At 38.6% G+C, this 23128-nt stretch overlaps 1 protein-coding gene across 14 annotated transcripts in view; it reads right to left on the bottom strand.

Annotated features, from left to right (window-relative positions):
* Positions 1–555: 555 nt before the first annotated feature.
* Positions 556–23128, bottom strand: part of MCTP1 (multiple C2 and transmembrane domain containing 1) — a 458878-nt gene continuing 436305 nt past the window's right edge. For all 14 annotated transcript variants that reach the window (XM_053911814.2, XM_053911815.2, XM_053911828.2 and 11 more), the window contains 4 exons: positions 8807–8916; positions 6086–6195; positions 2478–2575; positions 556–1539 (listed from right to left, as the gene is read on the bottom strand). In XM_053911814.2, the coding sequence (XP_053767789.1) occupies positions 1468–1539; positions 2478–2575; positions 6086–6195; positions 8807–8916 (390 nt within the window). In that variant the 3' untranslated portion in view covers positions 556–1467. The remainder of the gene's footprint in view (positions 1540–2477; positions 2576–6085; positions 6196–8806; positions 8917–23128) is intronic.

The following is a 23128-nucleotide window of genomic DNA, read 5'->3' as shown; positions in this document are numbered from 1 at the left end:
TCGATGAGATTAAATTTAGTTTTAAAGAATCTTTAGAATGAAATATATATTTCTTACTTTTGGTTTTTCCACGTTTTTCCAACATAACCCCCACCTTCACCCTACCCCTTTATTATTAATAATAGTGCAAAACATTGTAGCAATTTCAGCCAAGCTTAGTCCCCTACCGAGTTGGCAGGAGGTGGAAATAAGACATTCTCACCAAATTATTTCTCTTTCTAGAGGTACACTCCCTTGATATAATGGGAAGCTAGGTAGAAAAACTACCATAAGAGTCTTGGGAATGCAATTTTTTTAAATATAGATTCTATAGTACGTAGTGAAACATTTTTAAAGGCAAACTCCCCCTCCCCATAAGCAGTTTATTTTACAAAATAGGTTTTCATGCATTCATATTATCAACAATGATTATTTTTTCTATAAATGAATGTAATGAAACACTGGCATATCACTTAACACACTGCATTCTCCTCTACATTAAAATTCACACTAATAACAAAAATCGTAGTATGCACTAAAGCATTTCAGTAACCTAATGAGACAGCAGATACTTTATTTTTCTGTGAGAACACTTTTGAGTATTCAGTATTTTTAGATACACAGAGGTATAATCTAACAACAAAAGCAATATGGATGTAGTTTGCTAGTATGTTTGACGACTGAAATTTTGCTAAGTTGCTAACTTAGTACAAATTAAAGTAGTGGTTGATATAAAAATTCAGGTAGGCAATCATTTATAAACCTGGCAGTATTTATATGTAATCTAGTAGAGATATTAAGGTTTTAGATGGAATGATAGAAGGTTTGGAAGTTTTCTTTGTAGGATTTCAGAGTGTAGAAGATTCTTTTGAGGGGTGAATATACCTTCACTCATTAGCTTAAAATCAGCCTACTAATATCTAAATACTTTGCTCAGGAATAAATGTCGGGATCTGAAATCAGAATTTATGTTCAATTGAAGTACATCTGTTCCATTATTCACGTTTTGGGACTCCCCCCCTCCCTTTTGAAATGTATAAAACATAGAAAACTGTAATGGATTACTTTTCAGATAAAAATAGTCACATTTAAAAAAACTTTAAAGTCAAATGGACATTTATATGTTATATAGATTTAATCAGAGCAAAGGATTTAGTCTAATCTAGTTCTTCCACTTGTGGTTAAGGAGTGTGTATCTCCCAGTGTACCCATCCTTACATTTGTTGTTACAATGTGTCATATTATTACCCACAGCTAACAAGGCTTTCACACAGCAGTAAGTAAACCTTTATCAAATTGATTCTGTACAATGGAAGTATATTTTCAAAGTCATATGCCCTTGTACACTATTTACAAATTCTCTTGATCATGATAGAAAAAAAGCAAAATAAATAAAAAGCAGAAAGAAAGGAAATGCTGTTGAGGCTTGAAGGCTTTTTCTTTTATCTTCCCAAACAGATGCCGGGCTTCTCAGAGCTGGGGAGCTGGCTAGCCAAGATTGTTTTTCTTCCTTTTACATGGGCTATGAGAGGGATCTGGTTTCAGTTCTTGGTATTGCACCTGTTTAAACAGAGTTCAGAGAAAGACTGGTCAGGTGGCCACTTTCTGGCAAAGGAAGGAAAAGCAAAGGAATGAAAGACTGCTCGGAGGAAAAAGGGGCTCACTCTGGAAGCTGGATGAGACCTGCAGCTGGGATGCTGGAACAATAGAATGATACAGCAGGAGTCGGAAGGGGCATCCTGCCAGAAGCTGCACGCGAGCCCTGATGTGAACTTTGGTAACAGAGTGGGGTTTTCACTGTCCATGAGACATTCAAAATGGGAACCATCTCCATCTATTGATTCCGAAGGGACAGGCAATGGTTCTTTGCAAGTTATTGTTTGTTTGTTTAATATAGGTTTAATCTCCATCCAGCCCACTCTCACGTCTAATACTAAATCAAAAACTCAACTGAAACAGGAAAAAATGTAGCTGTAACCCATCTTCAAGATTTTGATAAAATCATTTTTCATTTTACTCTGAAAATGGTTGAGGATTAATGGGCAGTGTTAACCTCAAAGGATTTTAAAGAATTGAGATGTGCCCCTATCATCACTATTCCCTCCTCACTGACTCCAACATATGCATCTTTAAAATTCATTTAATTTGTGCAAATTGTGCAAAGAAGTGTTTTTCTCCCAAAGGTCCACCAGCACACTTTGCTCAACTAATATTCCTATTTCCTCCCTTCAGGTAACAGTGACTTCCCTTCAGAGACCCCAGCTGAACCTTCCTTGGAGGTCTGTCCCTGACAGCTCTGGTAGGTTCTTTATGCAATCCCCTCTCATTCCCCATTCTTCTCTGTAAGTTCTTCTAGGTTAGCACCCCAAGTAGACTAAGTTCCTGAATGGCAAAGTCTGCCACAAGCTTTATTAACTTTACCTGTCTCCTCTTTAGACAACATAAAAGTTAAAAATCTAATGCTATACTAAATCAAAATAATAATGAAGACTACATACCACTTGTACATCTGAAGGGACTCTGGAAAGGAAGTCAAGTAGTTCATTGTTATCAATTGCATAGGGACACCGAAGTTTTTTTGTAAATTTATTGATGCCTGAAAAAATAGCAGATCAAACATTACTGAAATCTCCAAAGCTTGGAGTTACAGAAAACACATTTCTGGCAAATGTACTGAAGTGATTCAAAGGTCTAGATTAAGCAGTCTTTTAGCCTTGACTGAATGAACCAATGCACCCAATTTTCTCCCTCCCTTTCTCCCTTCCGGTCTCCTTCATTCCCTTCTTCTCTCCTTTTGTTGTCCCTTTCCTCTCTCCTTCCCATTCCAATGGCTGCTGTTTTTCTCTTTGTACTTCAGTGACTTCCTTTGCAGAAAGAAAGGCTTCTTATCTGGGAAATGAAAGGCACCTGGCAAGAATGAGCAATGACCTTATTTGCTTCTCCCCTCAGTGTTACAGAGTTAGAAGCTTTGCTTTAGTGTCCCATCAAAGATGAAACATGTCTTCCTACATTTTGGATTGAGGTGGTTTTTAAGGCAAGAAGTCTTATTTATTGGTTTCCCCTTTTTGAAAAGACAAAAAAATTTTTTTGCATGTGTGTTGGGGGATGAGGAGTGTCTGTATGCTAAATGTTTAGAAGACACTCGACTTTGATTTTATTTCAAAACAACTCTAAATGTGTATCTTCTTTCAGCTAGGACCTAAATAGACATTTTTTCCAAAGAGGACATACAGGTGGCCAACAGGTACATGAAAAGATGCTCAATATTACTAATCATCAGGGAAATGCAAATCAAAACTGCAATGACATACCACTTCCCACCTGTTAGAATAGTCCTTATGAAAAAAGAAATAAGTGTTGGCGAGGATGGGGGAGGCTGAGAATCTTTGTGCACTGTTGATGGGATTGTAAATTGGTGCAGCCAGTACAGAAAACAGTATGAAGTTGCCTCAAAAATTAAAAATAGACTGCAGTATCATCAAGCAATTCCACTTTTGAGTATCTGAAGAAAATGTAAACACTAACTCAAAAATATATGCACACTCATGTTCATTTAGCATTATTTATAACAGCCAAGGTATGGAAACAATGAAATTGCCTACCAATGGGTGGATGGATAAAGAAAATGTGACATAAATACATATTTATACATACACATACACATATATGTGTGTTATTCAGTGGTAAAAATAGAATGAAATCTTGCCATTTGCAACTATATGGATGACCTTGAGGGCATTATATTAAGTGAAATAAATTAGACAGAAAAAAACCCATATGATCTCACATGTGAAATCTGAAACAGAAACTAATTCATAGCTATCGATTGGTAGGGGTGGTGGGTGAAGGGGGTTGTAAGGGACAAATTTCCAGTTATAAAATAAATAAGCCATGGGGATGTAATGAACAGCATGGTGACTTGTTAATAATACTGTATTACATATTTGAAAGTTGGTAAGAGTACATCTTAAAAGTTCTCATCACAATAAAAAAACTGTTTCCATTTCTACATCTCTGGCACTGGGATTTTTAGAAACCAATTTTCCTATTAAATTACACAGAATACACATTTAATGCTTGCAAAAGATGCTGCCATGTTTGACTCTCTTGGATCACTTCTTGGATTAGAACAGCCAAGAAACACTAGTGACAAACAGTGTCTACCCGTACTAAATAATCAACAGGTAATCCTCCGTACTACCCAGAAGTCAGTGTGGATAAGGGTCAGTGGAGATGAAATTGGAGCTATTATACAAACAAACAAAAAATTTAAAGAGATAGGAATGTCAAAATAATGTGTAAAAATAGAAGAATCTATCCTATGTATATTCTATGGTATAATGTAGGATTTCAGTGGGATAAGTCTATTCTTTTAAATTTATATTAAATGATCAAACATATACAGATAAAAATATATAAACAGATATGAAATCAACAGTCTGGTATAGCCTAAGCCATAAACTAGAGTGTCTTGGCTCTCTTTAGGGTGTGCAGCAGAATAATTTTATTCTGCAGTCATGATTTTGGTCCCTGTGTCCCCATGTGAGACCCATCTGAAATTTCTGGTTAATATTTCAGCAATCACCTACCACTTAAAGAAATACTGTTCTTATTTCATTGGATGAGGCCCAAACACATTCTCTAAACATTACGTTTAAGACTGCTAGCCAGTGAGGCCACCCCAGGTTACACAGCCAGATGTCCGCCACAGGCTCCAGTTTCTGAGGGCCTGGCAAAGCCAAATCGGCAGTTCACCACCTATCACAGCTGAGATGGCAGGCCTGACCCTAAGTTGGTTAGAGGTAATAAACTGCCACACCTAGTGCCCTGCCCTAATCCCTTCACTAAAACAGCATCTGTTTGAAATACCAGGAAGAAATGAAAGATGAGGGCATGAACACACAACAGGGAAATGAGAACATGGTGGAAAACACCTCTTCCCGAGCATGGGGAAAGTGCTGTTTCAGTTGATACTGTTTCTTTAAACTAGAAATTTAGAAAAGAAAAAATGATCCCCATTTCCCCTGCCCTTTTCTCCCTACCCAAGGTACAAAGGTAATGTCGGTTATGGTACGGGTTAGGAGGGCTAACTCATGATATGAAAAGAGGCCAAAAAGAATAGGGAGATAGGGATCTTAAAACTGGAGGGCTTAGAGACATCAGACCCCCTTTTCATTCTTCCAGCATAGTGCTGTAAAAGCCTTAAAAAGAAAAGAATGAATATTCTCTTCGAAATTCCTGCTTTCAGTATTTTCTGCAGTTAAGACTCATTTTGCTTCTCTGTATTTTGCATAGGTTTAGCAGTCTTAGGTGTATGGAGGCCAGGGGCAAGTAGAGAATTCTACTTCTACTCATTCGTGTGTGTGTGTGTGTGTTTTTGTGTCGTTACTGTTGCAGTTCTATATGTTAGTCAGCCCTGGAGAATAAGAATTGAATTTTTCAAACCAAGAACTTTGTCAGATGGGAAGAAAACTCAAAACTCTGAAGAATGCTGAAACTTGGTACATGAGAACTATTGACCTGAAGCATAATTACATTAAAAATTAGGACCCCAAATACCACCTTTAACTTGGGTTTTTGCAGAAGCATTCTTACTTACTACACATAAAACAGGTTTCTTGTTTCTGAGCAGCCTGTCAGTGCCAAGGACCCTTTCCCTGCATCCCAAAGGTGACCTCTTAAACAGGAGGCTGTCTAAAGTGCCGTGTTTACGGACACTTCCACAAGACAAAGTACCACAGCACAAAAGCATATTGGCCTAAATGCACCACATGGATCGAAATGCCTCGTTTGTTTACGTATAAGTGGGGAAAATAAATCAGAGTGATATCTAGAAAAAGCTACTCTGATATATGAAGAATCTGCACAACTACATGTTTATAGTATGATGCAGCCTATGGTGCCAGACAAGAAAAATGCATTTTGCAGGTAGACCTAAATCTTTATACTGTTGTGATTTTTAACCAACCTGTCTCTTTTCATCATGGAGTAGCTTCATGACCATAAATATAGGAACCGACTGACAGTGTAATTCATCCCTTCAAAGTAGTTTGTTCTTAGCAGCTAAGACAGTTAAAAAAAAAAAAAAAAAAAAGGTTTTACTTACCCCAGACAAGGACAATGTATCTCAGCGGAATGAAGTAGAGGATGACTGTGAACACACAGAGGGCGACGATGGCCAGCCAGCTTAAGAATGGGACTGTCCAGTTGAAGGTACTGAATGAGAAATGAACACATCAGCAACCTGGCATTTTTGATCAGACGTGAGGAGGCGCCCAAAGACGCTTAAGGAAAATATGAAGTTGTTTTTCTTCGAATTTCCTGGTAATGTTGTGTTATATTCACTTGGGGTGGGGTTTATCCTGGACAGTTTCGATTTAATAAAGGGTGAGTGTTAAGAGGGTTTTTCTTCCAATACTGTGCCTCAACATAACACTTGGGAGTTATTCCTTAGCACTGAAGCATGTGGCTTGCTTCATGCTTGTTGTGTCTCTCTAGGTCAAATGTTTCCTAGGGTTTTTTTTTTTTGGTAAGTAAAAGAACCAAAGTTGGATCAATCTGGTTGTCTTCTTTTCAGTCACTCTTAGGGTCTGGCTTTTCTGTCTTTGTCTTTTTCCTCCCATGGCCAGAGTGAGCACCCTGAACGGTTGCCAGGTGAAAGATCATGGCTTCCCTCCCTTACTGACACCTGTGCTTCCCTTGGTTCTGCTGCTTGTGGAGAGAACAGAAGGCTGAGGGTCTGCTTGCTTTCCTGCAGCTCAGCTCAGAGCCGTCCATCGAGCCATCCATCACACTGTCCCATGTGTGAGGGCCCTGGCTCTTCACTCCGAAAACCCTCCTTCTGGGCAGCTTCCCTGAAGGGCTCCCTGTGTTCCTTCTCCCCTTAGAAGAATAAATATAAAAGAATCTTTACTAGTGTACCTAATGTTAGAGGAAGCAAGACTGCCCTTCTGTATTCCCACAATGCATTATGGAATCTAAATCTAGAACGTGACACTCCCCATCCCCCACCTTGAATAAAGAGATGCCGTTCAAGAAACTTCTGGAATGAATAGTAACAAGATATAATTATAGAGGCTTTTCACTTTGTACTTAAAGATTGCTTCTGAATCTGCTTTCTGGATAGATGTGTTATATTCCATGTGACCCTGGGGGAATTTCTGTGTATTTTAAATATTCAAAAGATTATTGTGCAGAAGAGATGGCTCCTACAAGACTCACTGGATCCTATGCCATGTTTCTATACCTCAGCCTATACTTATATCAGTACTATACCTATGGAAAGTGCTTTGAAACCCAGTTTACCCCAAGGCTGGTCCACAGTCAGGAACTAGTCATATTCTTCAACTGGCCATGGTGTTTTCCAGCCAAGCAGCTGTTCTGAGGTTTCCTACCACCCAGAGTTATAAAGAAACCTCTTCCCCTCAGGCATTCACCAGCCGGACCTCAGAGCTGACCCAGTTGTCCTGGTATAAATGAGATGCTGCTGTCAGGTATCAACACCCAGTGTACCTCAAAGAAAGGACAACACAATAGGGAAGTGCCCCATGGGGCACTTCAGCCTGTGTTTCAGTGGACAGGATGAAGAGAGCAGGGAAACATTCTCAGAGATGGAGAAAAAAATCAAATGGAAGAAGGAAAGAGAACAGATACGGGAATCAATTTTCAGAAGTCTGAGACCGAGTGTTGCTTAGAAGCACATTTGGGAGTGAGAGGAAGGAAACTCAGCACCTGTGCATGTGTGGAAATGTATTAAACAAAAATTGTATGAAATAGGATGCATTATCCCTTGAAACATGAAAGGCACCAGATGAATGACTCATACCATTAGTTTAAATAATTTACTCCTCTCAAATTCTGTGTATGCCCAAGGAGCCAAATCTGCAGAACACCTTTGGTTATGAAAAATAAGCAATAGATATATGCATATATGCATAGAAAAAATGCATAGATATATGAAACTGGGAAAATGCGGGCTTAACTGGATAAACAGCGCCCCTTCTTCAGTAGACCATTTAGCAGTCGGTGTGTAGGCCAGTTTTGCATAGTTTAGTTGTCCAGGCCCTTAGTGCATTTTTTACTGCAAAATCAATTGTTGTAAGTCACCTTATTGTTTATACAATAAACAGTTCTTTATATAAGTATAGTAGTAAAAGAAATTATTTGAAGTAAAACACAAGTAATATAAAATTAAGAATGTAAGTTCCATAAATTTTCATTAGATATCAATGAAGCTATATTTCCTTATTTAAAAAAAAAATAGGGTGATTCTTTTAAAATTTTAAAAAATGCTGTGCATTTTTTAAATGACAAACCATTAGTTCATTTCATCTATAATTATGATCTCAGTTATATAAATACACAACTTTGAAGGTATATTTTGGCAAGATGCTATATATAATATGATTTTTAAAAAATTTTAGAGTAACTTCGAAAAAGAAAACCTCAACTGGTAATGTAAGTGTATCTTGACTACCTGAGATCCTCATTTTGTGTGGTTTATTTTTTCTATCACAATTTCATATTCTGTTTAAGAACAAAGTCTTTTATTGTGAAAATGTGCTAGAATTTAGGGCGGTGTTATTTCTTCAAAGCTACAAGTATGACTTCTTTCCAGGCAATATGTTCTAAATTTCAGAAAGGAAATTGACAGAACTTTCATAAAACCAAAGACTGGCAGAAAGAAAGTAAATAATGATGAAACTGAGCAATAGATCACCCAGAAGGAGTGTCCCCTGCCAAAAAGAATGTGGCATTTCACCCTCTGAGAAACAAATGGACACACTGTCCCACAGAAGGCCAGGGCTCACATGTCAGCATCACTTACTTCTTTATCCTTTCGCCAAAGGAAGCCACTTCATCTAGGATGTTCTGGACACTGATACATACCTCCTGGATGGCATAGATTTTATTTATAAATCCCTTTTTTTCACTGTCCTAAAATATAAAAAGAGAGGTTCTGTATGAGTAATGACATTCTTTAGTGCTTGAATTCCTTGACTAGTCCCTCTCTTACATTTTTGAACTTAAATAAACTTTATGTCTGCATATATGTAAATGGATACTGGGAGCCTGTGAGAATTTCAGAATATAAAAGGAGGTGGAGGAGGAAGAGTAGCCAGCATTATAGTGTGCTAGTATAAAGGTGGCTGCAAAGCAGGAGACTCAGATTCTGTTGCTTGTGCCCTGATGAACAGAAAAATTTCAGCCGGGGAGGGAGGGTATAAAAAGTGTAAGAGAGATCACGTCTCAGAATGACCAAATCCAAAATCTGTGCTGACCTTGGACCCACCATGACTCATGACTTAGCAGACCCAGTTTTTTTGAGCTACCCACACACCTAAGTTTGGTCTTAGCTCCAGATATTTCAATAGCAGAGGATACCGGGTACAAATGAGAGGGGATGCTGGGTACCTGTGAGCAATGAAAACTGCAAAAACATGACAGGGTCAACTGAAATCCATAAAGTGGACACTTCTTAGTGCCTTGTATAGATGATATACACAGTACCCTCGGCCCCCTTTTAGGAATAATAGTCACAGACTTCGTACAGTAGCATATGCTGTGTTAGTCAGGGTTCTAACTAAGCATTTTCCCCCTCTTTGTACTTAGTTCTTCGTTTTAAAACTTGTGCTGGATTTAAGCAGACTGGTGTGCTCCAGGGAACAGGTGGATGGGGATTGAGCATAAAGCACCCAGAGAGTGGTGTCAGCCTGGGGGAGGTGTGTACATTTTGTAATTTTAGACCCAGAGGAAGAAATAGTGGTGGCCTTTCACGACTGAAAATTCTGCTTAGTAGCCTGGCATCACAGGCCCATGCCTAGGATGTTTGGTGGAGACTATCCAACCCTGATTCCATGACTCCAGTCCTCCATGCCAGCTTGAATATCTATGAAAATGTAGATCCAATTTCATTACTTTAACTTCTTTTGAACACTTGTGCCAGAACACTTGAGACCTCATGTGGCAGTTAGTGCTTGCTGAAAGCAGCCAGGAAGCTAGAATAATAATGTCGTCATGTAGCACATTTACATACTGACTTTCATTTCAGAAGAGTCTGAAGCACTTTGCACTGTGAACACTTGGCTGAGGCTGGCATCCTGCCACCTTAGGAACCTAGGGTAAGTGAATGGCAGGTGTGTGTGCAGGCTCCAAGGACAATAGGGCCCAGTGGTACTAAGGACATGGAGGCCAGTTTTATAACATGATCTTTAGATTCCAGTCACTTAAATCCTTTGTTTTTAATTTAGTTCCCATGGGAGACATTGCCTACATTATTCATCTTACTTATGCCACAGTGGACTGTCAGACAATGAGGTAGATGAGATGCATACGGCTCAGAGTATAAGGTGAAATACTTACTCTCAGAGTCCCCACTATCTTCAAAAGTTGTCCTTTTGTCATTACAGATAGGTTCATCAATTTCTTGTCTTTTTTTCCCTCCCCAGTAATGAAAGAAAATGCATAATTTTACCAACTCATTTTACACTTTGGAATAAAATGGATAACCAGTGACTCGAGTCCCTATCTCATTACGAAGTTGGTCTGCTCTAATCATCCCCATGGCCTTCAGTGCTCTCTCTCAAGCATTGGCTAAGTTCACTTATGTCTATGAAGTAAAGAGCTCCTATAAATATTTTTCCACATACAGAATAAATCAAGCTGGAGTTGAAGCATGCTGGTATTACAATAAAAGTTCATTGAGAATAACATCTTACCAGTTTGAAATCAAGACATGAAAAATATTAGCAATAAAATATATAAAACACTTAGGTATAACCTTAACAAGAAATGTACAGAATCTACATAAAGAAAACAGTGATATTGTGTTTCTACATTCTGAATTATATTAAAAGAATATATTCTAAGATGGGGGCATAGGTAGATACACTTTGCCTCCTCACACAACCAAAAGAAGGGCAACAACATATTTAGAAACAAAAAAACAGAACTGCCAGAAAATTGCACCATGTGGAAGTCTGGCAACCAAGGTGTTAAAAGAAGAAACATTCATCCAGGTTGGTAGGAAGGGCAGAGACAGGCAGCTGGGGTGGACAGGACATGCGGTAAGGCAGTGGCTGGAGGACCAGGCAGTCCCACATTTGCATGCGGTTAACCTGAGAGGAGCAATTGGGGAGTGAGACATACTACGCAACCCACGGTTCCAGTACCAGGAAATAAAGCCTCAAAACCTCTGAACACAAAAACCTATGGGGGTTGTGGTGGCAGGGGAAACTCCCAGCCTCATAGGAGAGTTTGTTGGAGAGACCCACAAGGTCCTAGAATGAACACAAACCCACCCTCCTGGGAATCAGCACCAGAAGGGCCCCAATTTGATTGTGGGTAATGGGGGAAGTGACTGAAAGCTGGCAGAGAGCTGAGCAAGCAGCATTGTTCTCTCTTGGACCCCTCCCCCACATACAGAGCCACAACACAATAATGTGGGTTGCCCCACCCTGGTGAATAACTAAGGCTCTGCCCCTTCAATGCAACAGCTGTGGCAAGACAAAGAAATATGGCTCAAGTGAAAGAATCAAAGCTCCAAGAATAAGCGATGAAGAGATAGCCAACCTATCAGATGCAGAGTTCAAAATACTGGTAATCAGGATGCTCACAGAAATGGTTGAGTATGGTCGCAAAATAGAGGAAAAGTGAAGGCTATGAAACGTGAAATGAAGGAAAATCTACAGGGAACCAACAGTGACAGCAAGGAAACAGGACTCAAATCAGTGGTTTGGGGCAGAAGGAAGAAAAAAACATTCAACCAGAACAGAATGAGGAAACAAGAATTCAAAAACATGAGGAGAGGCTTAGGAACCTCCGGGAAACTAAACTTTCTAACATCCAAATCATAGGGGTGCCAGAAGGAGAAGAGGAAGAGCAAGAAATTGAAAACTTACTCGAAAAAATAATGAAGGAGAACTTCCCCAATCTGTCAAAAGAAATATACTTCCAGGAAGTCCAGGAAGCTTAGAGAATCCCAAAGAAGTTGGACCCAAGGAAGCACACACCAAGGCACATCATCATTACATTACCCAAGATTAAAGATAAGGAGAGAATCTTAAAAGCAGCAGGAGAAAAGGAGACAGTTACCTACAAAGGATTTCCCAGAAGACTATCAGCTGAGTTCTTAAACCTTACAGGCAAGAAGGTGCTAGAAGTATTCAAAATCATGAAAGGCAAAGGACCTACATCCAAGATCACTCTATCCAGCAAAGCTATCATTTGAATGGGAGGGCAGATAAAGTGCTTCCCAGACAAGGTCAAGTTAAAGGAGTTCATCATCACCAAGCCCTTATATGAAATGTTAAAGGAACTTATCTAAGAAAAAGAAGATCAAAAATATGAACAGTAAAATGACAATAAACTCACAACTATCACCAAATGAACCTAAAACGAAAACAAAGTAAACAACTACAACAGGAACAGAGTTGCAGAAATAGAGATCAATGGAGGGTTATCAGTGGAAAGGGGGAGGGGAAAAATGGGGAAGGGAGAAAAGGTACAGGGAATTAGAAGCATAATTTGTAGGTACAAAATAGATGGGGGGAGGTTAAGAACAGTATAGGAAATGGAGAAGCAGAAGAACTTATATGTAGCACCCATGGACATGAATAAGTTGAGGGGGTGGTGAGTTCTGGTGGGAGAGGAGTACAGGGTGAGGGGAATAAAGGGGAGAAAAAATGTGACAACTATAATAGCATAATCAATAAAATATACTCTAAAAAAGTATTCTTTTTTTTCCAGTTGAATGTACAGATTTAATGTAATTTCAAGCAAATCCCAATGTGTTTGGAGGGGAGTGAAATGGGGAAAATTTGATAAAGTGTATTTACAATTTGTTTGGAAGAATAAATGAGGATACTAACAAATTTTTGTAAAAGAAAAATAATGAGAAGGCATGTATTGTACCAGATATTTAAGTAATTAAAATATGGATGATGAGCATTGAAGGAGAGATTGGTGTATGATAAGGCGCCATCATAAATCCATCATAAAGAAGGAAGTATAACGTTACTGGTAATTGTGCTGACTCTTGGGAGAAAATTATGTTAGATCCTACCTTAATAGATTCTCCAATCTATTTGAAATAGCCCCAAACTACCTTAGCATTCACCTCAGATAGAGAGCTTCAATACATTCTAGAGTAATTAAAAAGTGAAAAGCTAAGTGAATTATAAAAACAGAAGAAAATATAGGTAAGTTATTTACTAACCTTGGAATAGGAAAGAACTCTCTAAACGTACAAGCACTAAAGGATATCACAAAGGAAAATAACTGATAGCAAAAGTTACAGAAAATTAAAAACATTATGTCAAAAGTCATAAATTTGAAAGGCTAAGTGGGAAAAATTAGCAACAAATATGACAAATCAAGAGAGGATTTCCAATATATTCAGTAAGCATCTGAAAAATGCAGTTTTGTTTACAATAATGAAGAGAAAAAATCACATTATGGCACACACAAATGATATACTATTGTGATCACAAAATGTGTTTTCAAGAGAATATTTAATGAAAACAAAAATGGTCTACTAGAAATTGAAAAATCAGGAAGTAAATGTGATATAAAGTATAAATAATCCCAACCTTTTTTTTTTGAAGTGGTTAGGTTGGAAAAAAGGTGAAAGGAATGTGTCAAAATATTAAAAGTAATTGGAAGTCTATCTTCATGCCTTCCTGTAATAATCAATTTTTTGCAATTAATGTGTTTTACTTTTATACTCATATTCTCCAATATCATTATTAAAGGAACAAGAGTAGAAGAAATAAATAAATTGGTGCTCATTGACCATGATCTTACATGGCTTATCTTTTTTTCTTATGTTCTCTTTATACCTATCAAATTATTTTTAGAAAGAAGTAGATATAGACACTCGCTGAGCACTGCAAAGGGCTTTTCACATAGTCCATTCAACCCACACAACCTTTCTATAATGTAAGCCTTGTTCTCCACTGTACAGAAGAGAAACTGAGGCTCAGAGAAGAGTGACAGAGCTTGGAGTAGAACTGGCTGGCCAGCTGCAGTCTGTCCAATGTGTCCCATGAGATCTTTCCATTCTACACAGGAAGCTTTCAGTTCCTACCCAGAGTGCCTGTGAGCCAAACAAGTGGCAAGACTTGCAAACATTTAGAAACTTATATTGCAGACGCCATGATCAGCAAGAAAATGAACTCTGAAATCAATTGTTCAAAAGTGGAAAGTAAAAGATGTGATAGAAACCACTAGAATTAATTTCAATACAGGGGTGGGCAAAAGTAGATTTACTGTGACATTGTAACATTCTTCTGAGTTCATAAAGCCATTGTAATCATCATAACCAGCATGTCTTTTCCATATGAACAACTTTCAATCGGTTTTTGCCCTCCCCTGTATTACAGTGTGCTAATACAGTGGGCCATGATTAAATATAAGACCTTCATGAATAAGATGTGTTAAGTCATTTCCGAGACCATATTTAGTAGATACTTTAACACCTAAAGTGTTGGTGTATAATTATTGGCTAAGGAGTTTTAAAAATCTGCTCACTTGCTTTTCCTTGTTTCTTCTGCACTTTCACCCCACCCCCTAGCCCCTCACCCTTGGCCACCAAAACCCCAAATAAGATAGTCTGTAGTACTGGCAAAGTTTTGAAAAGCAAATGCTTTGGGATAAAATTTTTATTTTAAAATCTTTCATCAAATTCTATATTCCTCCACTGTGGTCTCCAAACAATGGAGTAATTACTCTTTATATACAGTATATGACCCAGAACTGCAATGGGTAATGGAATTGCTCTGGGTTGCATTCCAATATTTCATCCTTTTTTCACTAATGTTCAATACTTTATTAGTATAGAATAAATTGGTACATTTCTTTTATTGTCGTTTTTGCTTTCCTGTATAAACTAGCTTGGATGAAAGAAATATCATAGGGTAGTTAATCATCCAAAGGCTTAGTAGTGACACTGGCTGGTTTTTTTTTTTAATGCATTATTAAGGTTTCTTTTGAAGATGTAAAAAAAAAATTACCCATAAAAAGAGCTATAACTATAAATCTGAGAACATGTGAGATTTATATTGTACAACTTTTTCTAATGATTCTATATAATTTTTTAAAATCTTGTTATTATATTTTAAATAGTCCATAAAACATCAATAACTGCACCTTGAAATACAGTGATTCCTTTATATTCACCTATTTTACTATCATATATCACAACAAAAAGTTAACTATATTTTTCCAAAGAAGTATCTGCTTCCTGGCTTTCAGATACTTGGGAAAATGTAAAGACCTACAAATCAATAGGACGGTCTTACATATTTGGAGGATCCTGTTCATTGATTTTCAAACTCAATGACAAGTGCCCCCATTCAGAGTCTGTTCCAAAAGGGAACGAGAAGCCAGCATGATAGGTGTTGAGATGTGTATTGTGGGGATGGGTTCCTCGTGCATCCAGCTGCTTCTGCCACGGTCATTAACGCTGTTTTGAGGCCCTTCCGAAGTAAAGTGGTCATCATCAGTCCTGTTGACATCATAGAAAACGAATCTGTTGAACACCTGTGCCGTATCAATCGCAGCAGGCGTGTAGAAAGTTTGCTTGAAATATTAATGTTATAAAATTAATGTTATTTCACTTTCTAGGGTGAGGTTGTCTCAGGAGTGCAAGGTATGTATAGGGCGGGGGAGGGGGCACTGGTTAAATCTGACATTAGGTTTAGCAAAAAATGAAACAGTCCCAGCAAACCAGGGCACAGCTTCGCCTTACTGATTTCCTAGAGGAAACACTCAGATTTGCCACCCCAAAGAGCTAATCTTGAGCATAACTTTGCTTTGCCCTTAAAGTCTTGCTAGGTAACTTCTGGCAAAAGGTGAGCAACAAGATTGATATTTGCTGTGAGACAGCTGTTACAGTTTATTATTGACTATCGCTCTTCTATGAGCAAATATAGCCTCACACCGCAGAAAGTGTACAATTATGTTCGGATATGTTTGTTTGATGTGATTTATTTTTTATGCTAAAGATAGTTTCGGTGCACAACTTTCTTAGTTCATTCAGGAAAATGCCCTGCAAGACAAACTTCCTCTCAGGTCTATACTTCTCTCCCATGGAAAATATATTCAATAAGAGGTATAAATTGAATAAAGGCACACAAAGTGATGAAACGTTTTCTCTGTGCCAATATTCTTTCTTTTTCAGATTTAGAAAACTATGTTTCAGCCTGAAATTTAGAATACTAAAATTCTCACAGAAGCTTAGCAACTTACAGAGACCCTAGACATACCGAATCTTATCTTAGTGTCTTACTCAGTTCTTACTATATCAAATCTAACCCGGGTTACTTGCTGCCTTGGCTCTTTCCCTGATATTAACCTCAAAAATAGGAACCCTCCACTGAGACATTAAAGGATTCGGAGATATATTTCAGGGTAAGAGGACAGATGGACACCACTTAAAACAGTCATTTTTCTCTTAAAAAATAAAACAGTTCTAAGAACATTTACATTTCTGGGTTATAAAGAGGACTAAAATAAGACAAGATATGTAGAGCTCATGGTACATGCTGTGCACAAATAAACTGTCTATAATTACTACTACTAGTAGCATTAAGCTTATGGATACAATTTCTTATTAAAAGAATTCAAATTATTTTAATCTATTTTTGCTTATATTAAAAACAACTTTTGAAATATTAGAATTCCCAAATATGCCAACTTTCATGCGTGTTTAGTTTCTCCCCAGAAGACATAGTGTTAACTTGTCAGATTCCATTTTAGAAAATGATGTTACTTTTAAGAAGATGTTTTTCCCCCTTCTGCTGACTCTGCACATATTTTGTGCATTATAAGCATTTACCTGGTCCTAATTTTTTGTTTCCTCTGTGCTTTCCGGGAGCCCTATGCTTTCCGGAACTCATTTTCTACAATGCAGTTTTTAATCACATTTAGTTGGGCTTTGCCCTGTTAGTAGAATGTTATACATTTTGCACGTAACTTTCAAAGCATCCTCATGAGCCACAATTCCACTCTATTCCTTTATGAAATGGGATGAGATGCTGATTGACTGTAGCAGAACTGAAGTCCAGAAGTAACAAAAACAGCCTTATTTGGCACCAGCCACATTCATCCCACACAGAAGCTACAACCATAGGGCCGGTGGTGAAGGGACATGTGTCTAACAAATGTGATAGGTCGTTGAATAGTTCATGAAATAAGCCATGACTATATGACTCATTGGTAATTTTGTTCTTTGACAGTGGGGGAGAAAATCACATTTCTTCAGGAATTTTTTTTTATTAAGAGCTTTTCTATGTAAAATCTAGCACTTTAAATGATCTGTTCTCCCTTTACTTTGGGCCTAGGAAAGTGTGTGCTTTGGGCTCAGCAATATAAAGAACAGTCATTTTTGTAATGGCAGCTGGCACTTGTAAGGGTTACGCTGAAAGGCAGGAAAAAAAGAACAGAAGGAAGGGAAAAGAGAGGGAGGAAGGGGCAAAAAGACAGGAGGGAAACAAAAAGAGAGAGAGAGAGAAAAGGTGGAAACTGAGGGAAAGAGAAAGGAGAAGGGGCAGGGGAAACCTTGCAGAAGAGACATTCTCAGGGACTGAAAGAGGATCAGGAGGAAGCCTGGCGCTTGGGGGTGAATGTGAGGAAGGGAAGAAAAACGTCTTGGGTTAGAAACAAAGATGACAAAGCCAAGGCCAAAACAAAACTTGTTAACTGATCTTGTTACCTTCTAATTAAGCAAAAGTAATTGTTTGTAAAAGGCTGTACAAACAATATTTCATTTTCATTTAATGTAAATGTAAATGTAAACAAACCTGAAGCTGAAATTTCTCGATACTCAAAATTCCTCATCATGTAGGTCCTAAGGGACTTGCAAATCTCCCTCTTCCTAATGATTTAAGAAAACTTCTTTTAACTGTCCTGCTAGTACTTGAAAGCTCTTAAAAGATTAGGACTATATATCAATATCAAAACCTTTGACTTAATCTCCTTGCCAGCAGGCAGGAAGTGCACTTTCCAGTGAGTGGCTTTATAGATTATCCCACGTCATCAGGCTTTGGTCCCCTGAGAAGTTCTCCTTTTAGAAGGACTCCCAAGTGAAAGAAAGGGCCGATCGGCCTGGCTCCGGGCTAACCCGGTAGAAACAGTAACCGAAGCTGCAAACCTGCTATTCCCAAGGAACTGGAGAGGAACTCGAGTGAGTGACAAAGGACACTTTCACCCAGGACAGTGCAAGTGTTGAGATAAGAATTTGTATGCCTCCCAGGGTTCTCTGTAAAGTCCTGATGAACAGATTGTGGCAGGGTTTTGAAAATGTGAAAGCACACTCAGGATTACGGTGGCCCAGGACAAGCCACTGCCTGTCCTTAAGACCTCATTTTTTTTTTAAAAAGAAAAAGGTTAACTAAAGTGTATCCTAAAATCCCTCTGGTTACCCACTTGCCATTTTACAGAGAAGATGACAGGGCTGTGGATAGCCTCCACCACTCAGGGCCACCTGAAAGCTTATTTAAGGACTCGCTGGGGGGTGGAAATTCTGCTCTTTCTACTGGTTCAGTAGCTGAAGCTTCAGTGACAATAAGGAACCCAAGCCCCAGCTTATTTCTGAATCCCAACAGCAAATGCTAGGCTAGTTTCTCTTTTTCCTAACTTCTGATGAACAAGTTGTATGTACATGTGTGTTTTTAAAAAACATTTGAAATCATTTGTCTTTTTCAAATGTGTCTTTAAATAGGGTCAGAATTCAGATGCCGAGCTGAGAGGGCAGCTGAGAGTTTAGAGAAGGCTGTGCGCACCCTATTATTCTAGATGAGCACAGTCATAGAGAAATGACCTGATTTCTGACTGGCTCTATTGCTAAGCATGGTTCAAATCCTACCTCCACTATTTCCTTAGCTATGTGATTTTGGTCAATCTACTTACTTTCATCTGTGAAATGGGGATAATGATGAAACCTCTGTAACGGTTATAAAATTAAATGGGTTTAATCCATTATCACAAATGTCTGGAACATAGGAAGTACTCGATGTATATTAGCCATTAATATTAATAATTTGAACAGAATGAAAAAGGAAATAGTAAAATTGAGCATTTAAAAGTTTTATAATAAATCTTAATAAAGATGACAGGATTTCCTCCCTTCTTATTTATGATATATCTTGGGAGTATTATTTTATGTTTTTATAACTTCTTTGTCATCTAATATGATCATGGATGATCTTACACATGTCATTTTACATGATCCAACAGTCACACAGTCCTTGCAGTAATAGGTATTATTCCCATTCCCTGCATGAGGAAACAGAAGACCAGTTACCTCACATCCCAGCTCAAACTGCTACCCAATCTACACTCACTCTTCTGCTTTGGTGCTTCAGCCGTATCTGTTCTCACCTGAGATACGGGATTTGAAAAATGAGCAGAAAATTCCTGTTCATAGTATTCCCTGCTGAAAGTTACATATTCTTCCTAGACAATATTCTTTCATGTAAGGCACACACTTTTTTATCGTGTGGTTTTTAAATGTCATTGCCAATACAGATAAACCATTAGAACCAGTGACTTGCCCTTCAACAAGCCTCATGGTTGAATCAGGACCAGAACTCGTTTAATTTTAAACTGCACAAGCTTTGTTGCTAATCTACTTACCTGTGCAGTTTTTAACCAAATATATATATATATTTATTATGTATACCAGAAGGCACACACATGAAGGTGTAGAACCCTCAGATTTGTTTTCTTCAATAGATTTGTTGAAATAATTATTTACCCATTTACCTTTGTATAGGACTTCATGGTTTATAAAGCACTTTCCATTTATCTTCCCACTTCGATTACACGGGCAGGTGGCTCCCCCATTTTACAGGTGAGGGTACTGAGGTTTGGAGAAGGAAAGATCTTGGTACTAAAAAGACTTCCTGAGACTTCAACCAACATCTCATGACTAAAATGGGGCTCCTTTCAGGTCACTGTCAAAAGTCATCAAATCACATATGGTATTTCTTCACTATATTATTTTAGATATTCAAACTTGGCTCTTCCCAAAAACTAATCTTGAGTTATAATCAAATTGTGTGAGAAAAGAATCATATTGGTATTGTAAAAACAATGCTCTTTGTGATATCTCCAAAACCAAGTAAGGATTACTTTGTGAAATCCGGAGGCTATTTTTCTTTACAAATATTTTACAAGACAAACTTGTACCTTTCTAAAAAAGCACATCTGTTGCAAATTACTCCCTTACAGAATGAGAGAGAATCACCATCCTTTCTTCCCATCTGAGCTTAAAAGAGATTTGTTGACATATTCTAAGGCCGGCACAGACAAAACAGCACAGGAAAGAGGAGGCGGTCAGCAGGACCAGGGCTCAGCTTTGCTTAAACTAATTCCACATGCCCCAGGAACCATTAGCTGTTTTTTATTTCCTGCTCTACAGATCTGTCGTGAAAATAATCTGGGGTAGGGGAAAGCTGCACTTATTATTTCTTTTTCCCCAACAAGATGCTGTGTTAGCAAATAGAACATATGAGCCACCTTTAGAAAACCAAGGTCTTTAATAATCCATTTTTCAAACACTACTGGTATTTCCTTTCCAAACAAAGATGGACTGTGACTGGAATCAATTTCATCATTTGTATGGTTACAATTGCCAAGTTTCTGGAAATAATCGCCATTTAAATACTGGATAATATTTTTTATATGAAGCCAACAACAGTTTTATTGCTATTTAATTTCCATGATTTGTTTGTTTGCTGTAAGTTTTCAGTGTTCTGAGAGCAAGATGCTTGGGGATAGGGAAAACTCTTAAGAACAGGTCAGGGAAAAAACAGTGCCAAAGCCATGGTAATGCCCTGCCTGAGTCCACCAAACAAGGGAAATTAGCATTAGGAGAAAAGCCATTTCCTCTACTATTTTGGGCTTTTCTCCCTCACTTTCCCTATGAACTGCATAATATAAAATCTACCATTTTCAGATCTTGGCTTAATGAAGGAAATCAAAGACAAGATTGAGGTCTCAAATGAATCCCTCATGAAGATAATAGGGCTCATCAGTGAAATCTGACAAAAGCAGAGATGATGTTGGTACAAGGAAAAGGCCCGGTGAGCTTGGAGGGAACAAGGCCATCTCTCTCTATTGATGCCATATGGAGCACATACCTGAAAAACAACCTCGTTCTCTATGGGATGCTGCTGATATATGGGGTGGACCGAGTCTGTAAACCCCTTCCTTACTGCCGACTAAATCATACTAAAGCAGACTTATTCTGAGGTCAACCTGGAAGAAAATGCAAAGGCCCACTTTATCGAGCTGACAGCAATATTGTTGTTTACTTAGTTGTATGGATTATGGTCTGTCTTTCAATTTATTTAGGGAGGGGAGGTAGGGAGTGAGAAAGAGCAAGAAAAACTTGGGAAGCAATTTGAAAAAAAAAACAAACCTCAAATTATTTCACTGGGGATGGCCATTAGCTTAATAGGATAAAATAAGTGCTTCAGAACTAGTTTATATTCCTGAATTTAAATTTCTGCATTTAAAATAAAAGGGCAGTCATCAGCTGAGGCTATGATACACTTTCCTGGGCTGGTCCTAATGCAGCAGATGGAGGTGGTGGGCTTGAAGCCTGTTTACATTTTACAGCTGTGTGATCACGTGTAAGTTACTTAACCTCTTAGGTACTCGGCATCCCCATCAGCAACATGGAGATAACGTCTGCCTGAGAGTGCTGATGTGGGAACAGACTGAAATACTACGTGTAAAGCCACTGGCACATTAGTAGATACTAAGTAAATGTTCCTTTCTCCCCACTAATTGTCTGTCTTCTCAAAGTGTAACTTTCCCCCCCTAATTTCTCTCTCTTATTTCCCTCTTTTTTTCCTGGAGTTTGTATGTAGATGCCTGATTATCATTCACTTCATTCACATCACCTCTCCATTTGATCAGTATTGTGTTTAGCCAAATCCCAGTCCATTCTTTTTATTCATCTATTCAATAAATATTTCTCGAATGGCAACTATAACACATATCGGACACCATTCTAGGCTCCGGGGGTACAGTGATGAACAAGACAAAACCAAACAAAGATAAATAAAGAGGAAAATAGCAGGAAGTGAATGTACAATGAACAGTCTCAGAATAGGTGTACGTGCTGGAGAGCAGCCCAGTGCACAGGGAGGGCTGCCTGAGGCCGGACTGCATAGCTGGGAGCTGTTTCGGTCAGAAAAATAGAACTACTCTTGGTATTCCAAACAAATGAATTTAACACAGTGAAGTAGCTACACTGGTAATGAAAGAACGGAGAATCAAATGGAGTGACAGATGTTAGGAATGCAGAAAGCCACTACCAGATGAAGGGGATGTTTCTGGGGTGCAGATGCTAGGCAGACAAACCCATTGGCAGAAACCAGAGCTTCTGGACAGGGCTGCTCAGAGGTATTTGTGATTACGGAGGAGAGGCTGTCTCTGTCCATTGTGGAGCAGAAGCACCGAGGGAGCCCGGCACCTAGTCACTCCCAGAAAATGCCCCCTGAAGCAGAGGTGGGGCGGTGCATGGAGAAAGGGGAGGGCAAAGAGGAAAAAGAGAAACTGTCCTGGTTTTTTCCTGCTTCCAGCATCTCCCATTAGTCAAATCCCCTGAAAGCCATTGTCAAGGTAGCTGGGAAATGTGGTTTAGAGGAGAAGTGGGGCGGGATCAACCTGGAAGCAAAGGCAAGGACCAGAACAAGGTCTGAATGATCACAGGGGGCTGTCCAGGAAGACCAAGGAACCAGTACAGGTAATGCAAATGCTCAAAGGGAGAAACCAACTTAACTTGCTTGAGGAAACTGAGGATGTGTAGAACGTGGCGGCCAGGTGAAGGGGAGGTGCCACTGAAGGCCTTGTGAACCCAATACAGGAGAGGGGAACTTATTATAAGTGTGATGGGAAGCCGTTGGAGTGTTTCAGCCAGAGGAATGACATGAACCTAATTTACATTTTTAAAAGACCTTTAGGCAAAATGTATGGTAGAGGAAAAACAAGATGGGAAATTATCGTCGTAGTGCATGAGGGAATGATAGCTCAGACCAGAGTGGACATACCCATTGTTTTGGAAGTAAAGTCATGTAGACATGTTAATAGATTGTATCTAAGAGGTGAGAAATAGAAATCAAGGAACTGCCTACAT

The sequence above is a fragment of the Desmodus rotundus genome, chromosome 1, assembly GCF_022682495.2.
Source record: "Desmodus rotundus isolate HL8 chromosome 1, HLdesRot8A.1, whole genome shotgun sequence".
NCBI classification, from domain to species: Eukaryota; Metazoa; Chordata; class Mammalia; order Chiroptera; family Phyllostomidae; genus Desmodus; species Desmodus rotundus.
The sequence above is the reverse complement of the archived record's forward strand: the minus strand, read 5'-3'. Positions and strand labels throughout refer to the sequence as shown.